The following is a 21980-nucleotide window of genomic DNA, read 5'->3' as shown; positions in this document are numbered from 1 at the left end:
TCTGTCCTGTGTCCTTGTGTGTACCACATTGAGCCTAGAGAAAAGAAAGAAGACCAAAGAACTGAAGACTTGAGATGCAAAATTGTGAGGAAGCATGGGCAATCTCAAGGCTACAAGTCCATCTTCAAAGACCTGAATGTTCCTGGGTCTACAGTCTGCATTGTCATCAATAAGTGTAAAGCCCACGGCGCTGTGGCTAACCTCCCTAGATGTGGACAGAAAAGAAAAATTGATGAGAGATTTCAACGAAAGATTGTGCGGATGGTGGATGAAGAACCTTGATTAACATCCAAACAAGTTCAAGCTGTCCTGCAGTCTGAGTGTACAATAGTGTCAATCCGTCGGCATCTGAATGTAAAGGGACTCAATGGTAGGATACTCAGGAAGACCCTACTTTTGACCCAGAGACATAAAAAAGCCAGGCTTTCTTGAGAAAGCCAAACACGTTTTGGAAGCATGTTCTCTGGTCAGATGAGACAAAAATAGAGCTTTTTGGGAAAAGGCATCAAGAACATGGTCCCCAGTCAAACATGGCAGAGCTTCCCTGATGTTTTGGGGTTGCTTTGCTACCTCTGGCACTGGACTGCTTGACCATGTGCATGGCATTATGAAGACTACCAACAAATTTTGCAGCATAATGTAGGGCCCAGTGTGAGAAAGCTGGGTTTCCCTCAGAGGTCATGGGTCTTCCAGCAGGACAATGACCCAAAACACACTTGAAAATGGTTTAGCACTTGAGACTTCTTAAGTGCCAAGCAATTAGTCCAGACCTGAATCCCATAGAACACCTGTGGAGAGATCTGAAAATGGCACCCTTCAAATCTCAGAGACCTGGAGTAGTTGGCCAAAGAAGAATGATTGTCTAAAATTCCATTGTAAGAAACTCATTGATGGATACCGAAAGCGGTTGTTCGCAGTTATTTTGTCGAAAGGTTGTGCTACCAAGAATTAGGCTGAGGGTGCCAATACATTTGTCCGGCCGATTTTTTTGTAAAATGATAAGGATTTAATTTTTTTTCCATTCTTTTTTTTTTTTTTTCATTGTAAGCAAAATAAACAAAGATAGTACTACCAAAGCATTTGTAATTGCAATCATTTTCTAGGAGAAATTGAGCATTTCTGAAAGAATTGCAGGGGTGCCAATACTTTAGTCCAGCACTTTGTAAATGTGTAAACATGTAAATAAAATGTTAATAATAATTTTAGAACTCTTATATTGTTATAACAAGATTAAAAAAAAATCTGTGATGCACTGAGGGCGTGAAAGTTGAGCCGCGATGGTAGTGAGGGACGCTGTAATTGTAAAAAACAATAAAGATATAAATTCAAATAAGTGTGGCCAGTGTGTATTTTTCTCCGAGAATTTTTTTTTTTTTTTAATATAACTATCGTGACCTCACACAGCCTAACTCTCTGGCTGCCATTGACGGCAATAGACATCCAATATATTTTAACTAGGAGGAGCTGGAAGTGATCATTCGACAGTTGGAATGGATGAGACGTCTATTGTTGTCATTAGGTGTTTTCAATATCAAACAGGGCTGGCAGTGAATGAATTAAGCGAATGATAATTTTTCAATAGATATCCGGTGTCCCTGAAAGGGTTAAAATAGAACTAGAAAATGAGAAAATTGCACGAGGATGCTTTCAAATCCCATGGATCATTTCTTGTTGATTTTAAGGCATTAAAATCACTTCATATCCTCTCCCTTTGGGTATAAATGTTGGTGGAACGGTACATTTTTGGCAAGAACTATACAACCTTTGCATGCCTTTTTGACCTGTACATTTTTGTGAATCGGATTTAAAAAAGAAATTTTTAAAAAAATTTTTTGTTGGAAACGAATGGGACTTTTTTTTGCCACAACTAAATCCTTTATAGGGAATTCATTTAGCTGCCATTGACGTTTGACAATCAATTTTGAATGGAAAGTGTCAAAATAGTCAGTTCAATGGAGAAGAATCCCATCAAAATATATTGGACGTCAAGTGCCGTCAATGGCAGATCAGTGCAACCAGTGCCCTAAAAAGGGTTCAAAAGGGGAGAGATAGCGAGAACCAAAAGTGGTATTTGCCATGTGTCAAAATGGATTTTGCCATGTGGCCTCTTTTTGCCACATGGCCAAAGAAAAAAAAAGCCACAAACCAAATCCATTTTGCCTCATGGATGAATAAAATACCACATGGCAAAAATAAAAATGCCACATGGCAAAATCAATTTTGCCGTACGGCAATTACTTTTCGTTCGTTTTACCATGTGGCATTTTTTTTTGCCATTTGTCAAAATGGATTTTGCCATGTGGCATTTTTTGCCACATGCCCCCCCCCCAAAAAAGCCACAAACCAAATCCATTTTGACACATGCCAAAAAAATGCCACGTGGCAAAATCCATTTTGTCACGTGACAAAAAAAAAAAATGCCACATGGCAAAAAAAAAAAAAAAAAAAAAAAAAAAGCCAAATAGCAAAATCCATTGGCAAAATCCATTTCCCCACATGGCAAAAAAATGCCACATAGCAAAATCAATTTTGCCACATGGCTAAATAAAATGCCACATGGCAAAATCCATTTTGACACGTCGCAAAAAAAAAATGCCACATGGCATAATCCATTTTGTCACATGGCTAAATAAAAGGCCACATGGCAAAATTCATTTTGACTCATAGCTAAATAAAAGGCCACATAGCAAAATCCATTTTGACACATTGCTAAATAAAATGCCACATGGCAATATCCATTTTGACACATGGCAAAAAAAAAAAAAAAAGTCATATGGCAAAATCCATTTTGGCCACATGGCTAAATAAAATGCCACAATGGCAAAATCCATTTTGACACATCGCAAAAAATTGCCACATGGCAAAATCCATTTTAACACATGGCAAAATAAAATGCCACATGACAAAATCCATTTTCCACATGGCAAATACCACTTTCCGTTCTCGGCCCTGCTGTAAAAGGGTTAGCTGCTTGTCTGAATCATCTAAAACAGAGCGCAGACCATTTTTGACCATGTTTCCTTTTTATTTGTTTTTTTTAGTACATTTCTGTTAAAAGTCAGTTCCAACTTTTTTGGGAAACGATTTTTTTCCCCGTTTTATGGTTTTGAGCCGTAGTCAATGAACAAAGCAAAGCTGGAGAAGCAGTTGCCGTGGTTACCACAACTACATTGCCGAGATTTTCCAAAAGAGAGAAACGATAAACGACGACCTAGCGCTAGATTTCTTTCATTTTCCTGACCTGTTTTGGGTAGGCCCATCATACTAGAATTCACATTGTAAAACTGATTCATCTGATTTTCATCGTTGAATTTCAATTCACTTAAAAAAAAGAACAAGATCAGATTAAAATGAAAAGAAAAAAGAACTCATTTTGCTTCATTCATATTGGTGACATCGACGGCGCCAATTGTTTGCGTCTGAAAAGTCCTGTGATGTGCGGATGTGTGGATTTCACGTGGGACCGCCCCCTTTCCCGACCCTTCCGTGCACACACAGCCACAGCCACACATGCGTGGAGGTCTCGCATTGACGGGGAGGACACAAAAGGCACAGCAGCGGTGCCTCTGACACACAAAGACACTTTTTATATCACTTGGAATGACAAATTAACAAGTGCGGAGGGCAACGTTTTGAATCTGGAAAGCCGCAATTGTTGCTTTTATCGTGAAGGAGGAACAAATGAGACTTTGGAAAGTCATTTTCTCCTGATCTCCATTACTGAGAGCCTTCTTACTGTTGCAAATAAATGAATGAGACCACCCGTCGCGACACAAAGTGGATGGATTGGGGGCACCCCCCCCAAAAAAGGGAAAGAAATGGAATGGAGAACATTATGGAGGAGTCAGATCTTGCCTGAAGTGTCTTTGTAAAGTTTGGGGAGCGATAGGCGATACTTTTTGTCTGTGGGTGTGGTGTGTTTGTTTGTGTGTGTGTATGTATGAATGCGGTGCGACAGTATGTACTGCGTGCGCGCGTCTTTACGAGGGCTGCGAGCCCAACAGTCTCTCGATAGCGGCGTTGATGTCGCCTCCGGTGGCGATGAGGGCCTGCAGGTTGGCCTCGCGGTTGATGAATCCCATCGCGTTCAGCTGGTCCAGCTGCGACTGGAAGCGGACCTCGGGGGTCTGGTTCTGCAAACGGAGGAAAAGGAATTGGATGAAACCACAAGAGGTTTCATAACTACCGTCATTTCATGTATTAGATATCAAAATAAGGATTAAATTTATGCAAAGGCTACTAAATTGGGTGTCACGACCAGTGTTGTTATTCCAACTTTAAAAAAAAAAAAAGTTACAAATGACTTCTCCCAAAAAGCAGTTGAGTTAGTAACTTGTTTACCTCATTGTAAGAGTAATTAGTTACTCAGCAAAGTAATTGACATTACTTTTCACCCCCCACACGTTATTACTAAAGATGCACCGATACCAGCATCGGCAGAGAGGGGCCGATACGGCCTGAAATAGTGGTAGTGACGAGTACCAACAAAGAGGGCGCCGATACCATTTACCGGTCCAGTATTATAACATTTTACCTAGGGTTGGGCATCGAGTATCGATGTGACCCGGTTGTAACACTCCGGTTCTCCCGGAACTGTTCGAATTTTTTCATTTTGATTCCATGTTTCGATGCCCTGACCACCAAGCTGTTCTACTGGATTCATTTTGTCTATATAATTTCAAATGAAGTGGTATCGGTATCGACCGATACTGCACAGCCAGGTATCGGTATCTGGGCCAAAAAATGATATTGGTGCAACACTATTACATTATACATTCTATAACAACATCTTTGACATCACAGATGTTAACTGATTTTATTGGACTGATTTTTTTCATACAAAAAAAAACAAAAAAACAACGTAGGTCAAACCCACATTTAAAAAAAAAAAAATTCACTTATATGAGAGTGTAACGGTATACAAACTTTCAAATGCTGTGAGAAAAGAAAATGTTCTGAACCTGCACCGAACCGTGACCCCCATACCGGGATACATAATGAACCATGACTCGTGTGTATCGTCTAAGGGTGTAACGGTACATGTATTCGTATTGAACCATTTCGGTACGTGGTGCTCGGTTCGGAACAGAGGCGTACCGAACGAGTTTCTGACGTACTGCAACCCTTACTTTTTGCGGCTGTGAGTCGATCGGGTTACAGTTTCTTTGTGGAGATTATATTTACTCCGTCTTCTCTACTATAATGAGGACCAACACGGTGGGACAGTATAACCCAGAAACATCAACGGCGCGACAACGTGGCCGTCGTGACAACGCAGTGAAACACGGGCGTTAAAGTCAATCAGCCAATGCACACCAGTCGCAGTGCGGCCGGGTGTGAGACACGTCCCAGAAGCGGCTCAACGCGACGCACGCTAAAAGAACGGCAGAGTTCATTATTTGACGAGAGACGCGGCCCTCCTGCGTCAATACTACTAGCTAGCAGATTGGGCAGACCGAAAGTCACTCGTGTAAAAATACAGTGGATCCGGTCGATTTTCAAAAAAATATGCAATCGTAACCCACTTTTTGAGTCCATCAGATCTCTTGAGTGGTAGATCGGGGCACAGTGGACTTGTCTTTGTTGATTTACAGTTGTCTTCTCTGCTATAATAATAACCAACACGGCCCCGTGTTCAATACAAAACCCTCCTACCACGACAAAACAAGTAGGAACTAATATTCACATAAGAACTAAAGTTATACAACATAAAATATACAATATAAATGAATACTACATCACATTTGTAAAATACAAACACATAATAAAATAAATAATAGCCCATTTAAATAAAATGAATTGAAATGAGCTAAAACAATTTCTGTGTGGCGCTTCAACTTGAGAAAATCCACCAATAAAGCTTTTGAAAACCATTCATAAGAAAAAAAGAATTCATTGAGGCATTTCATTTGTAAAATACATGTTAAAATCTTTGTCATTAGGATTACTTTTCTCTTTAGCACAGGACTTCTTTTTTCTTCTTTCTTTCAGAAAGAAAGCTGACCAATGCGCGGGATCTGAAAGGCAAATTGTTGTTGGATTATTAACTTTAAATACCCGCTACTTTTTGAGCAGAATTCTAGCTTTGTATAGGCTACTGTTCCTATTGTTGAAAGCACAAAAGTGTGTAATAAACAACTAGCACATTTATATTTTGCATGTTGTTTTCTTACTTTACCGAAAATGAACCGAACCGTGACTTTAAAACTGAGGTACGTACCGAATCGAGATTTTTGTGTACCGTTACACCCCTAGTATCGTCACATCGCCAATAGATATATTTTTCATTATGCAGGTGAGGCTCTGAATCTTCTGACTTTGCTCTAGTTGTTTTGATTAAAACACATCACACAATGTTCATGGAAACGTCATTCAAGGAAAGTTTAGGCCAAGTGGCTATTTTTGGTAATAATTAAAAAAATTTAAAAAAAAAGATTTTATTGTTGCGTCTTCAAGGACAATGCCAACTTGGTGATGATAATGCACACTCAGCAGGAAAATGGTACATCATTTTCAATTAACTTTACTCACCAGGACATTAAAAAAAAAGTTGCCCGAGGGTGTAATATGACGTTCGCCACGCTAAATGCTAATGCTAACGCTCATCATTATCGCGTTTGCAACGGCCTATCATTTTTTAAAAGCAAGTAGATTAGGAAAGGCATTTTTTTTTTAAAAAAAATGCATCTACAGCTTCAAACTTACAATGACCTCAAACTTAAAGGAATAATTCCGTCTAGTGCTACCAAACCAACAAACACTTCTTTTTATGATTACACTCAGCAAAAACAGTACATTATTTTCAAATAATTAAACCCACCAGGATGTCACGACAAAATCTAAACAAGTGAGAGGGAGAGTTGAAGAGGATGTTCGCCATGCTAAAGCTAATGCTAACACCAATGTGACGCTAACCCTACTATTTAGAGCATAAGGATCACTCAGTAAACGCCTGTAAAGGATAAAGCAACATTGCATCTTCTCTCACGCAACATTAAAAAAAAATCTTACTATATTTACAAAACAGGCAAGCCTGAAGCTTTCAGCTGCTGTCGGATCCTTCCAGTGTCCTACCGTCAGTCAGCGGCGGCCGTAGTTGCCCACACAGGTGCCTGATCAAAATCCGTTGTTATTGTCTAATTTTTGTGTTAATCTGCCGACGGCTGATGTTGGGAAAAAAGTCCATAAATTGGTCGACCACGACTGATTAGTCTAGTGAATTATCGACCATCAAAATGACTGATTGTGTAGCAGCTCAACAATGGACAACTAAACTGGGTTTTCTGCTGTATCTTGATCTGGTACCTTAAATTTCTGCACCAGTCAAAAAACTAGCTGAACGGGAGCTATTATTTTGAAAAACTCGTGTCAGACAAAACAAACTCATCATGACCGGGAACAGGCAAAGAAGAAAATTTGTCGTTATAGCATAAGTGTACCGCTGTGCCTCCTCCTGCAAACATTTGGAGCATCTGTTGCATCAGCTGCTGCTGGGCGGCATTTGGCGCTGTCCCGGTGCCGCTGGGTGAGGACGCGGGATTCTCGGTGGGCGCGGTGCCGCTCGTGGGAATGCCGCTGGGTACGCCTGCGGGAACGCCGCCCGGAATCCCACCGGGAAGGCCGCCTGACATCAAACTGCGGTAAAAAGAATAGAGATGATTTTTGGGGGAAAAAAATTTAGGGGTGGAAATAGTGTTTGTTAGTGGTGTTTGATGGCATTCACCTGGGCATGAGGCCCGGTGCTTCCGTTTGCAGCGTTTGTAGGCCCTGCTGGATCTGCATGAGCGCTTGCATGGCGCGTGGGTTCGTCATCACTGATAGCGCTTCTGGGTTCTGCATCTGAAAACAGTCCATCAAATTAACATAAAACCGTACCCAAAAAAAACAACAACAGTAGACCATGTCTTCAATACCTGCTGGAGAAAAATGGGAAGCTGAGACCGAAACTGTTCCTGCAGCTGTGGGTTTCCGGCAAATAAGGGGTTATTCATCATAACCTGCAAAAATATAGAATCTGTTGAGTGAGACACACACAACGACACACTAGACTTCTGGTCAATCTCTGACTGTGTGTGGTGACCGTATTTGCTTGACTGTCACCCCCCCCCCCAACTAGTTTGGCTGCGCAAAGTGTCATGTCACCGCATAAAAAATGGTTTATTTTGTTACACTGTCCCTTGTACTGTAGGCAAACTGCAACTTTTGGAAGATGTAAAAAGGTTGTCCGCCCGAATGCCTGTCTGAGCGGTCCACTGTCCGACAAAGCCAAAGCACCCCTGCCCTACAAACACTCAAGATGCTAATCGGAGCAATCCAACCCTGTGATTTTTGCAAGTGTGAATGGGAATGACTAATGAGGACCTCAATGTACACAAAAGATATGCTGATTAGGGTCAGATGACCCTTCTCTGGATACAAAAGGGATTTGTATCAACTGATCCACCCTTGGTAGTTCTAGTGTTTGATAAAGCCTGATACTGTGGACAGACTTATTTTACTGGCCCGTAACTTTTATACCAATGGCTGCTTTTTTTGTTAACCGGACTCATTTTTGAAAATAAACATTTTCTTTTGTCGATTTATTATGTTGACATTCATACAAAAAGGCTTTTACATGCTGCTGAGTGTAAGTTCAAATTACTTTGTCTCTATATGATTATTTAATTTTTGGGGGGATTGCATGCAGTGTTTCCCACAAATGAACGAGACTGTGGCGGCCCGCCACAGTCTCGTTTGCCCCCCCGCCGAAAAAAAAAAAAAGATAATAATCAGATGCGTCAGTCAGCCGATTACGCAGCTGTAGCCCACTCCACTCTACTACCCGCACGCGCTCTCGCTCGCGCGGGTAGTAGAGTAGCATTTTAGAATAGTATTTTATTTATTTATTTATTTATTTAAGAGACGCAAGGGGAACGAGTAGGAAGAATGGGAGAACGAGCGAGATAGCGGTCGCATGTCTTAGCAGCCCGCTGCTATTTTGTTATTGTTTTTCTTTATTATTGTTACCACAATCAAGTGGGTAAGCAGACTTCTCTCCTTCTTCCCCATATCCGGGGCATTACAATAGTTTGGATCGGACTTTTCGGCGAAAGTGAGCGGTGGACGGCCGTCTTGGACGGAAAGCAAACTTTGATTAAACTTGCGCGGAGAGGCGGGGCCCAAAATAAAGCCTTGCTCCATTTTCAGAGCGTTGGTCACAGTAAAATATTTATTAGTTCAAGCAGAGTAAAATGATACATATTCACGGTACAAGAAAGTCGTTTCCGTGTCCATCGATTGGTAAGAAAAGGCTGTTTGTACGAGTGACGTGTGGGCGCTCCCGTCAGGGGGGACATTTCGCGTGGAGTGGCTATTTTTCGGCACAACACCGGCACGCCAACTTCAGACAATTACGGCTGACGAAACTTTGATAAATGCCCCCCCCCCCCCCCCAATTTCACGAGCTCTGGGACACTCGAAAAATGACTCTCATACCTGTCCTTGCTAGCTTAATGGTATCTCGATGTGCGTTTGTGTGGAAATTTAGTGCACGAACAACGGGGAAAAAACTATTCACCTTCTCACCAAATGAAGTAAAACTCTTTACACGGCTATTAGAATTCCCCCAGTGCTGTAAATGGGTCAGTTGACAGAAGGACTGTTATTGTTGTGGTAATGTAGTACTTATGAGGGTCAAATAAAAAGGAAAAAGGAGGACTACGACGGCGGTCTGAAACCCGCGGCTCCCGGGCCGCATGCGGCTCTTTAGCGCTGCTTCGGAGCTTTTTTTTTTTTTTTTTAATGGAGAAAGATGGGGGAGGGAAATATATTTTTTGTTTTAATAGGATTTCTAGGAGGACAAACATGACACAAACATTCTTTCAATTCATTAATATTGTAATGAAGTTAAACTTGTGGTGGCATCGTACAACAGAGTAGTGGTGCGCTATAGGATCCACTGCAGGGAAAATAAACATTTAATCATGAAGGCTAATTATGTATTTCTAGCCAACTTAGTCATTTTTATAGTAGGCTAACATAGCTAGTATTGATAATTATAAGGCTTGTACAAGGCTTTAAATTTTTTGCTGCTCCAGACATACTGTATCAGTTTTTTTTTTTTTGGGGGGGGGGGGGGGGGGGTCAAATATGGCTCTTTCAACAGTTTGGGTTGCCAACCCTGAGTCACTACGAGATGTAAGTCGTACTATTGCTACGAGAAAAAAAAGTCGCATTATTACAAAGGGTAACGTAGCTGTAATCAGCTACGCATTTTACATACATGTACCGTAGCTGAGAGCTATAACATTAGCCTAGCTAATGAAATATTTCAAATATATCTTTGTTATGGTTCTTCTTGGGGGAAAAAACATAATGAAAAAAAAAAAAAAAAAAAATTCGCCGTGGCACGACATGGTGAGGCTGTCCGACTCCGATGCAGCCCACCACCACAGTTTCAAAAAATCCTATGGGAAACACTGGCATGTCTACCTCAGATTGTGTGCAATGTTCTGCATTTTGAAGACCTCATGTGCAATGTTCTGCATTTTGTGAAAAACTGCCAAATCTTGGTGGCTGAGGCTTATTTGCCCACCTGTGAGGCCAACTCTGGGTTCTGGGACAGCGACTGCATCATGCTGCGCATGTATGGAGCGGACAGCATGTTCTGCATGAGCTGAGGGTTTTCCGAGATCTGCTGCAAGAGGCTCTGCATGCCTGGACTGTTGAACATTCCTGAGGGGAAATTTTAATTTGGTCAGCGAACAGGCAGTCTTTTGTTAAAAGTCTATTCATCTTACCGTTTCCCAGACTGTTAGGGTTGACGCCCAGCGGGTTGGACACGGTGGGGTTGGTGCCGGTAGCGGGGGCGCCGGTTCCTCCCGCCGTGCCGCCGTTTTCCGGGGGGTTCGAGGCATTGGGTGGACCCCAGGGATTGGGCAGGGGCTCGCGGTTCTCCGTCCGCGACGGTTGCGCGCCAGACTCTGAGCCGCCGCCGAGGGCTGAGAATGGGTTGTTGCCGAACTGCGGAAGAAAGTTGAGAGATAGCATCACACGGCGATGTCATTTGGATTAGGACTACAGCTATCGATTATTTTAGTAGTCGAGTAATCTATCCATTTGTTAGTTCGAATAATCAAGTAATCGGATTAGGATTTAATGCGTTGCAGAATACACTTTAGGAAATGTAAAACAAAGGCTTGTTAAGATTGCACTTTCAAAAGAGCATTAAATGCAAATACAAAATAAATTCCCAAGTGTCTCTTCAAACTATGCATAATTGCTCATTAAAGCTCATGTAATGAGATGTACGCAGTCTCTACGAGGTTTGATTGTGCGTCTTTAGCTGTATGGGGGACGGGAAAATGATAAGCATATGCTTCTCCCGTCTGCCCTTGTCTTTCTTTCTTCGGTTCTTTCTTCCTTGGGGCACATCATATCACATTTTGTAATTATCAACGATACCGATGATGGGGCGGCCACAAAATATGAAATCTGATGGTTCACTGACTTATTTTTCCGTCTCCTGTCGTTGTTTGCATACTATCCTAAGTAAAATATGAAAACCTGTAAATGTTTGGGTGTTTTTAGTTAAAGAAGACATTGTTTTTTCATCTGTGTGATTTTCACAAAGATCAGATAACATTTGATGGTCCAAGTCCAAAAGGTTCAGACGCTGTATGTCATATTCACTGTTGCCACTAGAGGGATGTGTATCCACCCAAATCTATAAAACTAAATGCAAAAACTTTCCAAAAAAACCATTACAACGCCGCTCGAATTAAACGAATACTCGAAGCGGCAAAATGTAATTCGAAGCTTTTTTGTACTCGAGTTAACAGATTAATCGTTGCAGCACTAATTTGGATACTTGGAAAAAAAGGGTGATTTTGTCTCATATTGTTACAGTTGCGTGAATGCTTACCTGCTCTCTGGCTGCACTAAACATGGGCTCCTGGATGTCGGTGTACATCCTGCGCAAGGCGTTGTAGCCGCCCGGGATGCTCTCCAAGTTGCTGAGTGCCCGATCCTGGTTGCGCATCATCTCCTGCATCATGGCCGGGTTGCGAGCCAGCTCCATTGTCTGGAAATATAGGAGTTAACTCCAGCAGGTCAAATTTCCTTGGAAGATTGTTCACAGACGGTTCCTTCACCTGTCTCATGAGCTCTGGGTTGTTGAGCATGTGCGAGATCTCCGGGTTGCGCTCCATCAGCTGCTGCATCTGCGGATTGGACACGATCATCTGGCGCATCAGGTCTGGGTTGGACATCATGTTCTGCACTAAAGGGTTCTCCATGATCTGCGAGAGCATCTCCGGGTTGGACATGAGCTGCCGTTGCATCTGCTGCTGCAGCTCCATGAAGTTGGACGAGCCCATGCCCAGCACCGCCAAGTTGGACAAGTCGCCGAAACCACCTGAAGTGAAAGGGACGCGGGGTAAAGGCCCCAGTCCTCTGAGGTCATCTCAACGGGAAAACGGTCGACTCACTCAGTAGGTTGGCCGATTGAGCGGGCGGTGGGGCGGAGTTGGCGGCGGACCCGGAGGAGGAAGGTGCGCTGCCCGGATTGGAGGCGCTGGTGCTTTCTACGGGAGTGGACGAGGAGCTCTGGGCCGAGGTGTTGCCTCCATCTGAGGCCCTGCGCACAAGACGGCAACGTAAATTCCTGGCACTTTGCATTTTTTTGAAAACAAAAATTGGGGAATTATGAAGCATTTATTGTGTTCATTTCAGTTACCCATTCCTAAATGCCACAAAAAATATACAGCTTAACCTGAGGAAATTACATTGGATAATTATCACATTTTCCGTCCTATAAGGCGCACCTAAAAGCTTTCAATTTTCTAAAAAGTATGCCTGATATACAGTGCTGGCCAAAAGTATTGGCACCCCTGCAATTCTGTCAGATAATGCTCAATTTCTCCCAGAAAACGATTGCAATTACAAATGCTTTGGTAGTAATATCTTCATTTATTTTGCTTGCGAAGTAAAAAAACACAATCGAGAATGGGGAAAAAAATTCAAATCATTATCATTTTACAAAAAAACTCCAAAAATGGCCCGGACAAAAGTATTGGCACCATTTGAAAAATCATGTGATGCTTCTCTAATTTGTGTAATTAACAGTATCTGTTACTTACCTGTCACACATAACAGGTGGTGGCAATAACTAAATCACACTTGCAGCCATTTAAAATGGATTAAAGTTGACTCAACTTCTGCCCTGTGTCCTTGTGTGTACCGCATTCAACATGAAGAAAAGAAAGAAGACCAAAGAACTGTCTAAGGACTTGAAAACCGAATTTGTGAGGAAGCATGGGTGATCTCAAGGCTACAAGTCCATCTCCAAAGACCTGAATGTTCCCGTGTCTACCGTGCGCAGTGCCATCAATAAGTGCAAAGCCCACAGCACTGTGGCCAACCTCCCTAGATGTGGACGGAAAAGAGAAATTGATGAGAGATTTCAATGAAAGCTTGTGCAGATGGTGGATAAAGAATCTCAACTAACATCCAAACAAGTTCAAACTGACCTGCAGTCCGAGGGTACAACAATGTCAACCCCTACTATCCGTGTGCAGCTGAATGAAAAGGGACTTTATAGTAGGATATCCAGGAAGATCCCACTTCTGACCCAGAGACCTAAAAAAGCCAGGCTGGACTTTGCCAAAACTTACCTGAGAAAGCCAAAAACGTTTTGGAAGAATGTTCTCTGGTCAGATGAGAGAAAAGTAGAGCTTTTTGGAAAAGGCATCAACATAAAGAGTTTACAGGAAAAAAACGAGGCCTTCAAAGAAAAGAACATGGTCCCCAAAGTCAAACATGGCGGAGGTTGCCTGATGTTTTGGGGTTGCTTTGCTACCTCTGACACTGGACTGCTTGACCGTGTGCATAGTATTATGAAGTCTGAAGACTATCAACAAATTTTGCAGCATAATGCAGGGCCCAGTGTGAGAAAGCTAGGTATCCCTCAGAGGTCATGGGTCTTTCAACAAGACAATAACCCAAAACACACTTAGGCTGAGGGTGCCAATACTTTTGTAGGACCCATTTATGGAGTTTTGTGTAAAATGATAATGATAAAAAAAAAATCCATTTCCTTTTGTGAGTTTTCATTGCAAGCAAAATAAATGAAGATATTAATACCCAAGAATTTGTAATTGCAATCATTTTCTGGCAGAAATTGAGCATTATCTGACAGAATTGCAGGGGTGCCAATACTTTTGGTCAGCACTGTATGAATCAATATTGGTTATTCAAGGCATGACATGACATTCCCTTTAGTGCAGCTCCATCCAGTAGATGCATAACACAACCCCTACTACTACTACTACTACTACTACTACTTCTGTGCCTTATAGTACGGTGCGCTCTACATACAGTATGAAAACAGTTTTAAAATAAGCCACTCAGGGTAAGGTGTGCCTTATTCTCCGATCCGCCTTTAGAGCGGAAAATACGGCAATCATAAAAATGAGGTTGTTCTTTTACATGTTTTCCACAGCAAGGGCATTATTTAACCAAAGCTTACTTCTGTGCCGTCTTGATGACCAGGTGCACTGTCAGGCCATCTTTGATTCCGTGCTGGCTAAGGCTGTCGCCGTCCTTCAGGATCTTACCGGCGAAGATCAGAACCAACTGATCCTGCTTGGCTTTGAAGCGCCTGGAGATCTCCTCTTTGAACTAAAGATGAACGACAATATGTCACAGGAGTAGTCATGTGCCGATTACCGGTTTCACGGTTTACCGTGGTGTGAAAACGTCACGGTTTCAAAACCACTAAAATTTTCCGTCAGACCGTAGTACGGTATTCGCTATTTTTCATGTGTCAAAAATGCAGCCAGAAGTGGCTTGGCGCGGCAGCCGTTTGTTGCTGTGTGTGAAAGTAACGCTATCGGCTAGACAGCCAGTGAACCCAAAAACAAATACTCCAAACATACGGCGTACTTTTCTTCAATTAATTGAGCTCTCAAATCGTGGTAAGTGGAATATACAAAATGAATACATTTAAAACGTTGTACAATTGTATTTTTCCATGTGTGAGTAGCTTCAACCAATCAGCACCATGTAAAAGTTTGCCAGAAACAAAACACACATTTTCCTTTCAAATTCAATTCACAAACTAACTAAAAGCTTACAAAGACGAATGTTAGCCTAGGCTTAGCTGGGAGAGCAACATCGTCGAGTGTTACAGCCGCAGAGTGAGAAAACAAGCTTGATTCGCTTGAATGAAGGGGAAAAGAGGATAGCATCAAAGATCGCTAATTGCGAAAGATGCTCTTGCCCTAAGCACAAATTCACGTTCGCTGGATCAAGGAGATGTCTCACTCCCGATGTTTTTTTTGTTTGTTTGTTTAGATGAAACCTTTCCACAAAAATATTTACACTTTCAACTAACTTATACATTTTCAACTAACTTATTAGTTACTTACACATAGGCATGACATCATGTAGACTAGAGCTGACACAGTGGCTGAAAATGGCGAAACTTCACTTGAGCTTTTCCACCCTCAAAAAAATAGTAATGCAGTAGAATTAAAAAAAAAAATATTCAGAAGTGGTTTTGCTTTTTTATAGAAATTATTTTGTTCTTGCTCTAATCTTGAGCAACTTGAGCTGTGGCTGTGGGTATAGTCTATAAGTTATATTTATTCTTATTTTATTTAAAATATATATATTTTTTGGATTATTTTAACAATATATTCATGTTCCAATTTGCAACTACCGTAATTTCCCGAATATGAGGCGCACCCGTGTATAATGCGCACCCCAAATTTACTTGTAAAATCTAGGGAAAATTATTGTACCTGTTTATAACGCGCACCCTAATTTTAGCACCGATAAATAGAAGAATACAAGAAAACAGAGCTTGTGTACAGATACAGAAATGTCATTTTACTGACTGGTGAAACACAGCACAAGCATAGCATATTGGCAGTTCAAAACAATACCATAAACTGACAATATTTATGGTAATAATATGATTTGACACCTTCTCCAACTTACCAGAATCTAGGAGAAAACAAAACAGATGTGACATTTCTTTTAAAGGCTGCTGTATAACTTGCTCGTTTCATCATGATGAATAAACGTTTCTTTCATGGATTGATACGGTAAAATGAAAGTGAGAACGTAAGTCGGAAATCCGTGAGAGCTCATCGCTGTTGACACGACAGTAACAATAGGAACTATTGTTATTTGGGTTTGAGTTTCCCGAGGCACAGATGTAGTTGACGGACACAGGAAGTGTGTGTGCTTACATTTGTTATGGTCCGAGTTGCAGAGCTGCAATAAACATTGACTCAAATGAGTTGAAGAAACTAAATTCTGTGCTTTATGAAGAGTGAAAAAAGCTGAATTTAACACAGACGAAATCATTCGACCGATTAGAGTGAAGTATTACCGAAACAAAATGGTGACGTCACGTACCGTAATGGTCGGCAACGGGTCGCCGCATACGTTTCTTCAACACAACGTGGCCGTGTCAGTAAAAAAAAATCGGTTTATATATATATGTAATATATATATATTTCTGTCTCTATCCATGTACCCGTTTATAATGCGCACCATGATTTTACAAGTTGATTTTGGGGGGAAAAAAGTGTGCGTTATATTCGGGTAATTACGGTATGTTCTAAAAAATAAATTTTTCCATTGAACAGGATTAAAAAAAAAAAAAATTTTAACCCATACATTTCAAAATAACACATTTTGGAGCTATAACTGCAGTACCGTGATCGCGTGAAACCGCTGTATTTTTGCCCACGGTTATCGTACCGTCAAAATCTCATACCGGCACATGCCGACACAGGAGTAATACATATAAAATCTAAAACATCATTATGCTTCATAAATGGAATGATAGCAATTTCTATTTGCGAACAACAACAGATGTACTTTGTTGCCCAAGTGACAGAAGAAAACAGCCTGTGGGCAAAGCCAAAGACATTTTAGGGTATGTGGGAGAAAGTAAAAGGAGCTGAGATTTGAACCCAGAATCCTTTGCTATAATAACTATGACCATAACAACATAGTCAAAGGTAACCAGAATGACCCCCTGACCTACGTTAATTATTCACAGGGCAACATATGCTATTTTGCAGTCGTTGAAATGCAAGGATAAGTAACTTTTCTTCCCTTATCCTTGAATAAGTAGGGTACTAAAACTGTCAAGCCTGACTACCACTATGACAAATGCAATACAATGGCATTCCGGAATCTAAGGCACCGTTCAGACTTAAGGCATATCTGATTCCAGTCGGATTCCTCCTCAAATCTGATTTTTAGGGCTGACTGTTCATTTTTTAGCAAGTGTCAAAATCAGATCTGGGCCTGTTCAGACTGGGCCATATTGACACACCTGACAGGTTGCTATGGCAACGAAGGCGACATCCAGCATCGAGTGACGTCAAATCCCATCTGAGCTGTTCAGACGGAAAAGCATCTTGTCCATAACTACCGTGTGTGGTTTCAATTAGTGTCGCAAAAATCTGATTTCTGTGCTTTGTGACTGTTTAGACTACAAAAGAGCCATCCAGTTTCAATCTGGATGGATTAAAAATCCGATTTTGGTTGCCGGGAAAAAAAATGCAGCATACTAGTAGTATAAAACATGGATCCCCAACCACCGGGCAGGGGACCGGTACGGGTCCGTGGCGCATTTGCTACCGGCCCGCAGAGAAATGATAATTTGTTAAAGGGTACCACAGATAGAAAGACACGTAGTTCTTAAAAGGTAAATGTTTGCACGAGTTATAATAATTTGATGTTAAAACCCCTCTTAATGTTTTCGTTTGAATAAAATTTGTAAAATTTTAAATAAAAAAATTAATAGCTCGCCATTGTTGTTGACGTCGCAGAAGGTGAAGTCACATGGGCTCCCTGCCATACTTCCACAGTATTACTCCAATGTAGTAAGCCTGAACGATGTATCGTTTAAACATCGCTATCGCGATGTGCGCGATAGTCCCATCGCAAGCACGTGCGATAGTTTTTTTTTTTTTTTAAATCAATATACGCTTTGCTTTCTACTCTGCGCACAGCCTCACACTCTCCCTCTCCCAGCCCTTTGTTCCTCTCAGTCACTGCGGCACTTGCTTATTAAAGTTAACGATGGCTTTGATCTGGCCAAAGAAGCAGACTTCACACGGGCATCTGTCAATCATCGTTTAACTTGTTAAACAGTTTCTGCAAGGAAGCCGCGCTGGAATGAATGTGTGTGTGTGTGTGTGTGTGTGTGTGTGTGTGTGTGTGTGTGTGTGTGTGTGTGTGTGTGTGTGTGTGTGTGTGTGTGTGTGTGTGTGTGTGTGTGTGTGGAGATGTTGGAGACATATAAATGCCAAAGGTGATCATGAGGAGTTTGAAATTTCTACATGTCACTCCAACGGTCACAGCTAAGGTAGATAAACAGAAGCATTTAATAAAGCTAAGCATTTATCTACTACAGTACTTTATTCTTGTTCAAAAATGATTTGGTTGGATAGTTATGTTTAAAACTGATCATAATTTTGACATTTGAAGTGCTTAAAAACCATTTTATATCTTTTATCTTGACAATGACAAATAATAAACTCTGAATCTGAATCTCTATATACTATATTTATATATATTTTTAAATCACTTTGGGGGAAAAAGTGAGAAAAAAAACATGTCTTATATGTATCTCTTTCCAATGCTAAATCTAAATAAATACATTGAGCACAAAAAACACACATACCAAAAAAAAAAAAAAAAAAAAAATTGAGGGGGGGTGCGCTACTTCGCGGTTTTTCACATATCACGGCGGGTTCTGGTCCCCATTAACCGCGAAAAACGAGGGATCACTGTACACTGTGGTGATGTTGAGTCATCCAAAGTCTTTCCAAACAGCTATTCAAGTCATCAAGCCAAATTTATTAAAAAAATAATAATAATAAATACAGTACATATATATTTTTTGAATATCGCAATATATCGCAACCCCCCTAAAAATTGCAACAATAGTTTTTTCCAATATCGTTCAGGCCTACAAGGTAGTGATTTAAATACACCACAAGGTGTCAATGGAGAATTAAATGAATCAGAGATCAAGCCAACGAGTGCGTTTTGTCCCTAAACTCACGCTGTAGTTTCTGGGTTTATTGTAGCTTACGTCCATTTGAGTGTGGTCTTCACAATGTAGAAGACTGATAATGGCTCTCAGCATCATAGTTTGTATATTGTGACTAAATAAATTAAATTTTTTGAGCTAAACGAGTTGCTAAAATGTTTAGACAGAGTTTGACCAAAGTCTGAGTAAGTTTTATATGTGAATGCCAGTTCTCTTTGCATTGTTGTTTAACTGTGTGAGAATAGGGCCTCGTTAATACAGACTGAAGCTCTTTTCTTTCTGTGGACATCATTTTTTTGAGAGATATGAATATTATTTTAGTTGTATTTTACGATAATATACTTATGTTTGTTGTGAAGGACTTGCCGAAGCTTATGCCTGTAAACGACGCGGTTCAATGAACGCCTCTTAGATCTCAATGTGCAAAATAAAGTGTCATTATAATCTTTTGGGCATGAATACATTTATTCGAGTCCGCTACTCAGTCATGTCGCAGTCGCCATTTAAACTGCCCCAAAGTGTGACACGGTGCAAGCCCGGCAGCGCGTCCATGTGACGTCACCGCCCTGCGACGTCAACAACAATGGCGACCTACTAGTTAAAATAGTATTACAAATTTTATTAAAACGAAAACAGTTAGAGAGATTATAATATCAAATTATTATAACTCGTATTAACATTTATCTACAAAAACGATATATCTTTCTATCCGTGGTACCCTTTAACGACCGCAATCTGACCTGTGCACCTTGACTAATCCAGGTAGAGATTTGTGTATGTTGCTCTCTAGTGGTTAGCCGCCATCCCTAGGGTGTTTGTACACCTATATCAGCCTAGCGCCAGTCAATGTAAACAGCAATATTAGCTGCTGCAGATAGCGACGTCTTCAGACAGCTCTGCATAATATGTGGCTAAAAGCTAGCAAACGAGGCAACAAAAGCGAATGCACTGAGAGCATCATAACTTGTGGAGAAGCGTATTGCTAAAGCCAAGAAAACTTTCACGATTAGAGAAAAACTCATTACGCTTGCGACCAAGGATATTTGGCGTCAGGTTATAGGAGAGACCGCTGTAAAAAAAAAAAAAAAATGGTGCTTTACCTTTTCCCTGCACTTAATGTTCATTTTTGGGCTCGTCATGTTATTTTATATTTACTGTAATTTTCTGCCACACAATGGCGGTCCGTGAAAAAAAGGTCCACATCACACCGGTCCGTTGTCCAAAAAAGGTTGGGGACCACGGGCATTGAAGATGCATAGATACCAGTTCAAATTGGATTGCACATCAACAGTATTAACAATCACTGAAAGCCCGGGCAATTTAAATGGATTGGACATCTATTGCTGTCAATGGCAGACAGTGAGTTATCCAATGTGTTAAACGCAATTATTAGGTGGTGTTGCTGCAGCGCTTGAAGACGTCGCCAAGCCAACTGGGCGCTGCGGGATTTGAGCGAGCATTCCCAGGGAGGCGACGTGAGCAATGACTCAGTCAGTCGGTCGGTGTCGGTGACAGTGGAGAATGTTCCAGACGCCGACGTTCGCTTCTCCCCAAATGGAGAGCAATGGCGGCAATCGCTCCCTTAACACATTTAAACACTCGAAAGCAGCCCAACTAGGGTTGTTCACCACCGGGCACAGTTTAAAACGCAAGCGTCAGCTGATACTTCATTGACGACACGGCTAGCGTTGAGTTAGCCATGCTAGCCCAGTGGCTAACCGGTTAGCCACGGCGCACTTTTATACACGACTATATCCGTCTTTATAGTATAAATAGTTATAACGACGCGAAGTGTTTGTTGAAACGGGAGGCTAAAGCCCGAGTATGAAAATCATGAATTAAACAGTTTCGCACTATGCCGGTGAGCGCTGCGTCGATGCTAAAGTAGGCTAGCTGGTTAGCTGAAGTTGTGGGCATGACGCTCGCTTCGCTTCGCTTCCCCCTCCCAGCACGCAGCAAGCCCCCGCCCGCCGGCCCCTCCAAAAAACGCCACGAACCTGCGTGACGGACGAATCTTCAGCGATAGCGATTTCCTCCTTGTCCTTGGGGGTCTTGACGGTGACCTTAATGATGGTTCCCTCCACGGCGTCAGCTTTATTGTTGTTATTCGCGGGTTCTGCGGCGCCCTGGTCAGCCATCTTTACTCCACCGATGGGAAACAGCTCGCGACTAGCGTCTGCTTCCGGGTCGGCGGGGGGTGAAATATCTTGGGCGGAAATAGAGGGATTGACACAATCGAACGTCCTGTTTTAATTTTACCAATTTCCATACACTGGGAAATTGTAAATCGAGTATTTTTTTTATTTGTAGTGTTTGAAACAAATAGAAAAACAACATTTAATTTAATTTAATTGAAAAAAAAAAAGGTAAAATAGTTATTTTTGGTTTGAAAACAAATTAACGACTAATGCTCTCTCATGAACACTGCAGGGTTGATAATTTTGATACAAAAATATAAGTGAACTAAAAATTCTGATTATAGTCTGCCAATTTCCTTCCACGTGAAAAAAAAATGTAATTTTAATTTTCAAACTGTATAAAAGAGAAAAGTGCCCCAAAAGGGACACGGAAGATTATTTTTTTCTGTCGAAGCAAAAAAAAAAAAACTGCACTGGAAAAAAAAATACCGAAAAAAAAAAATAATTGTACGCCCAAAAAAATTTTTTTTTTTACATCGAAGCAATAAAAAAAAAAAAAAAAAAAAATTAAAAAAAAATTTTGCATCCAAGCAAAATTTGTTTACATCAAAGCAAATTTTTTTTACGGTTGAAGCAAAAAAAAAAAAAGTTCAGGTTGGACAAAAAAACCACAATTCCGCTATTTTAAACGTGCGTTGTGCAGCTCAATTTTCAGGTAGACAATGGCAACAATGGAGCGTGTTCACCCGTGGGGCAGGTTAATTTTGTTATACTTCGAA

General features: G+C 41.2%; 2 protein-coding genes across 2 annotated transcripts in view; one reads left to right on the top strand and one right to left on the bottom strand.

Moving 5' to 3' along the window:
- ppt2b (palmitoyl-protein thioesterase 2b) overlaps positions 1–21980 on the top strand; it is a 230658-nt gene that overhangs the window by 85497 nt on the left and 123181 nt on the right. The gene's annotated exons all lie outside the window — the stretch shown is intronic.
- Positions 3105–21266, bottom strand: ubqln4 (ubiquilin 4). Its single transcript, XM_057827388.1, has 11 exons — positions 21061–21266; positions 14507–14658; positions 12468–12616; positions 12132–12394; positions 11903–12061; positions 10779–11001; positions 10574–10713; positions 7914–7997; positions 7724–7839; positions 7440–7635; positions 3105–4133 (listed from the first exon to the last, which is right to left on the bottom strand). The coding sequence occupies exons 1-11, from the start codon at positions 21199–21201 to the stop codon at positions 3981–3983; spliced, it is 1776 nt and encodes a 591-aa protein (XP_057683371.1). The 5' UTR covers positions 21202–21266; the 3' UTR covers positions 3105–3980.

Source organism: Corythoichthys intestinalis, chromosome 22, assembly GCF_030265065.1.
Source record: "Corythoichthys intestinalis isolate RoL2023-P3 chromosome 22, ASM3026506v1, whole genome shotgun sequence".
NCBI classification, from domain to species: Eukaryota; Metazoa; Chordata; class Actinopteri; order Syngnathiformes; family Syngnathidae; genus Corythoichthys; species Corythoichthys intestinalis.
This window is presented reverse-complemented; position numbering and strand designations above follow the sequence as displayed.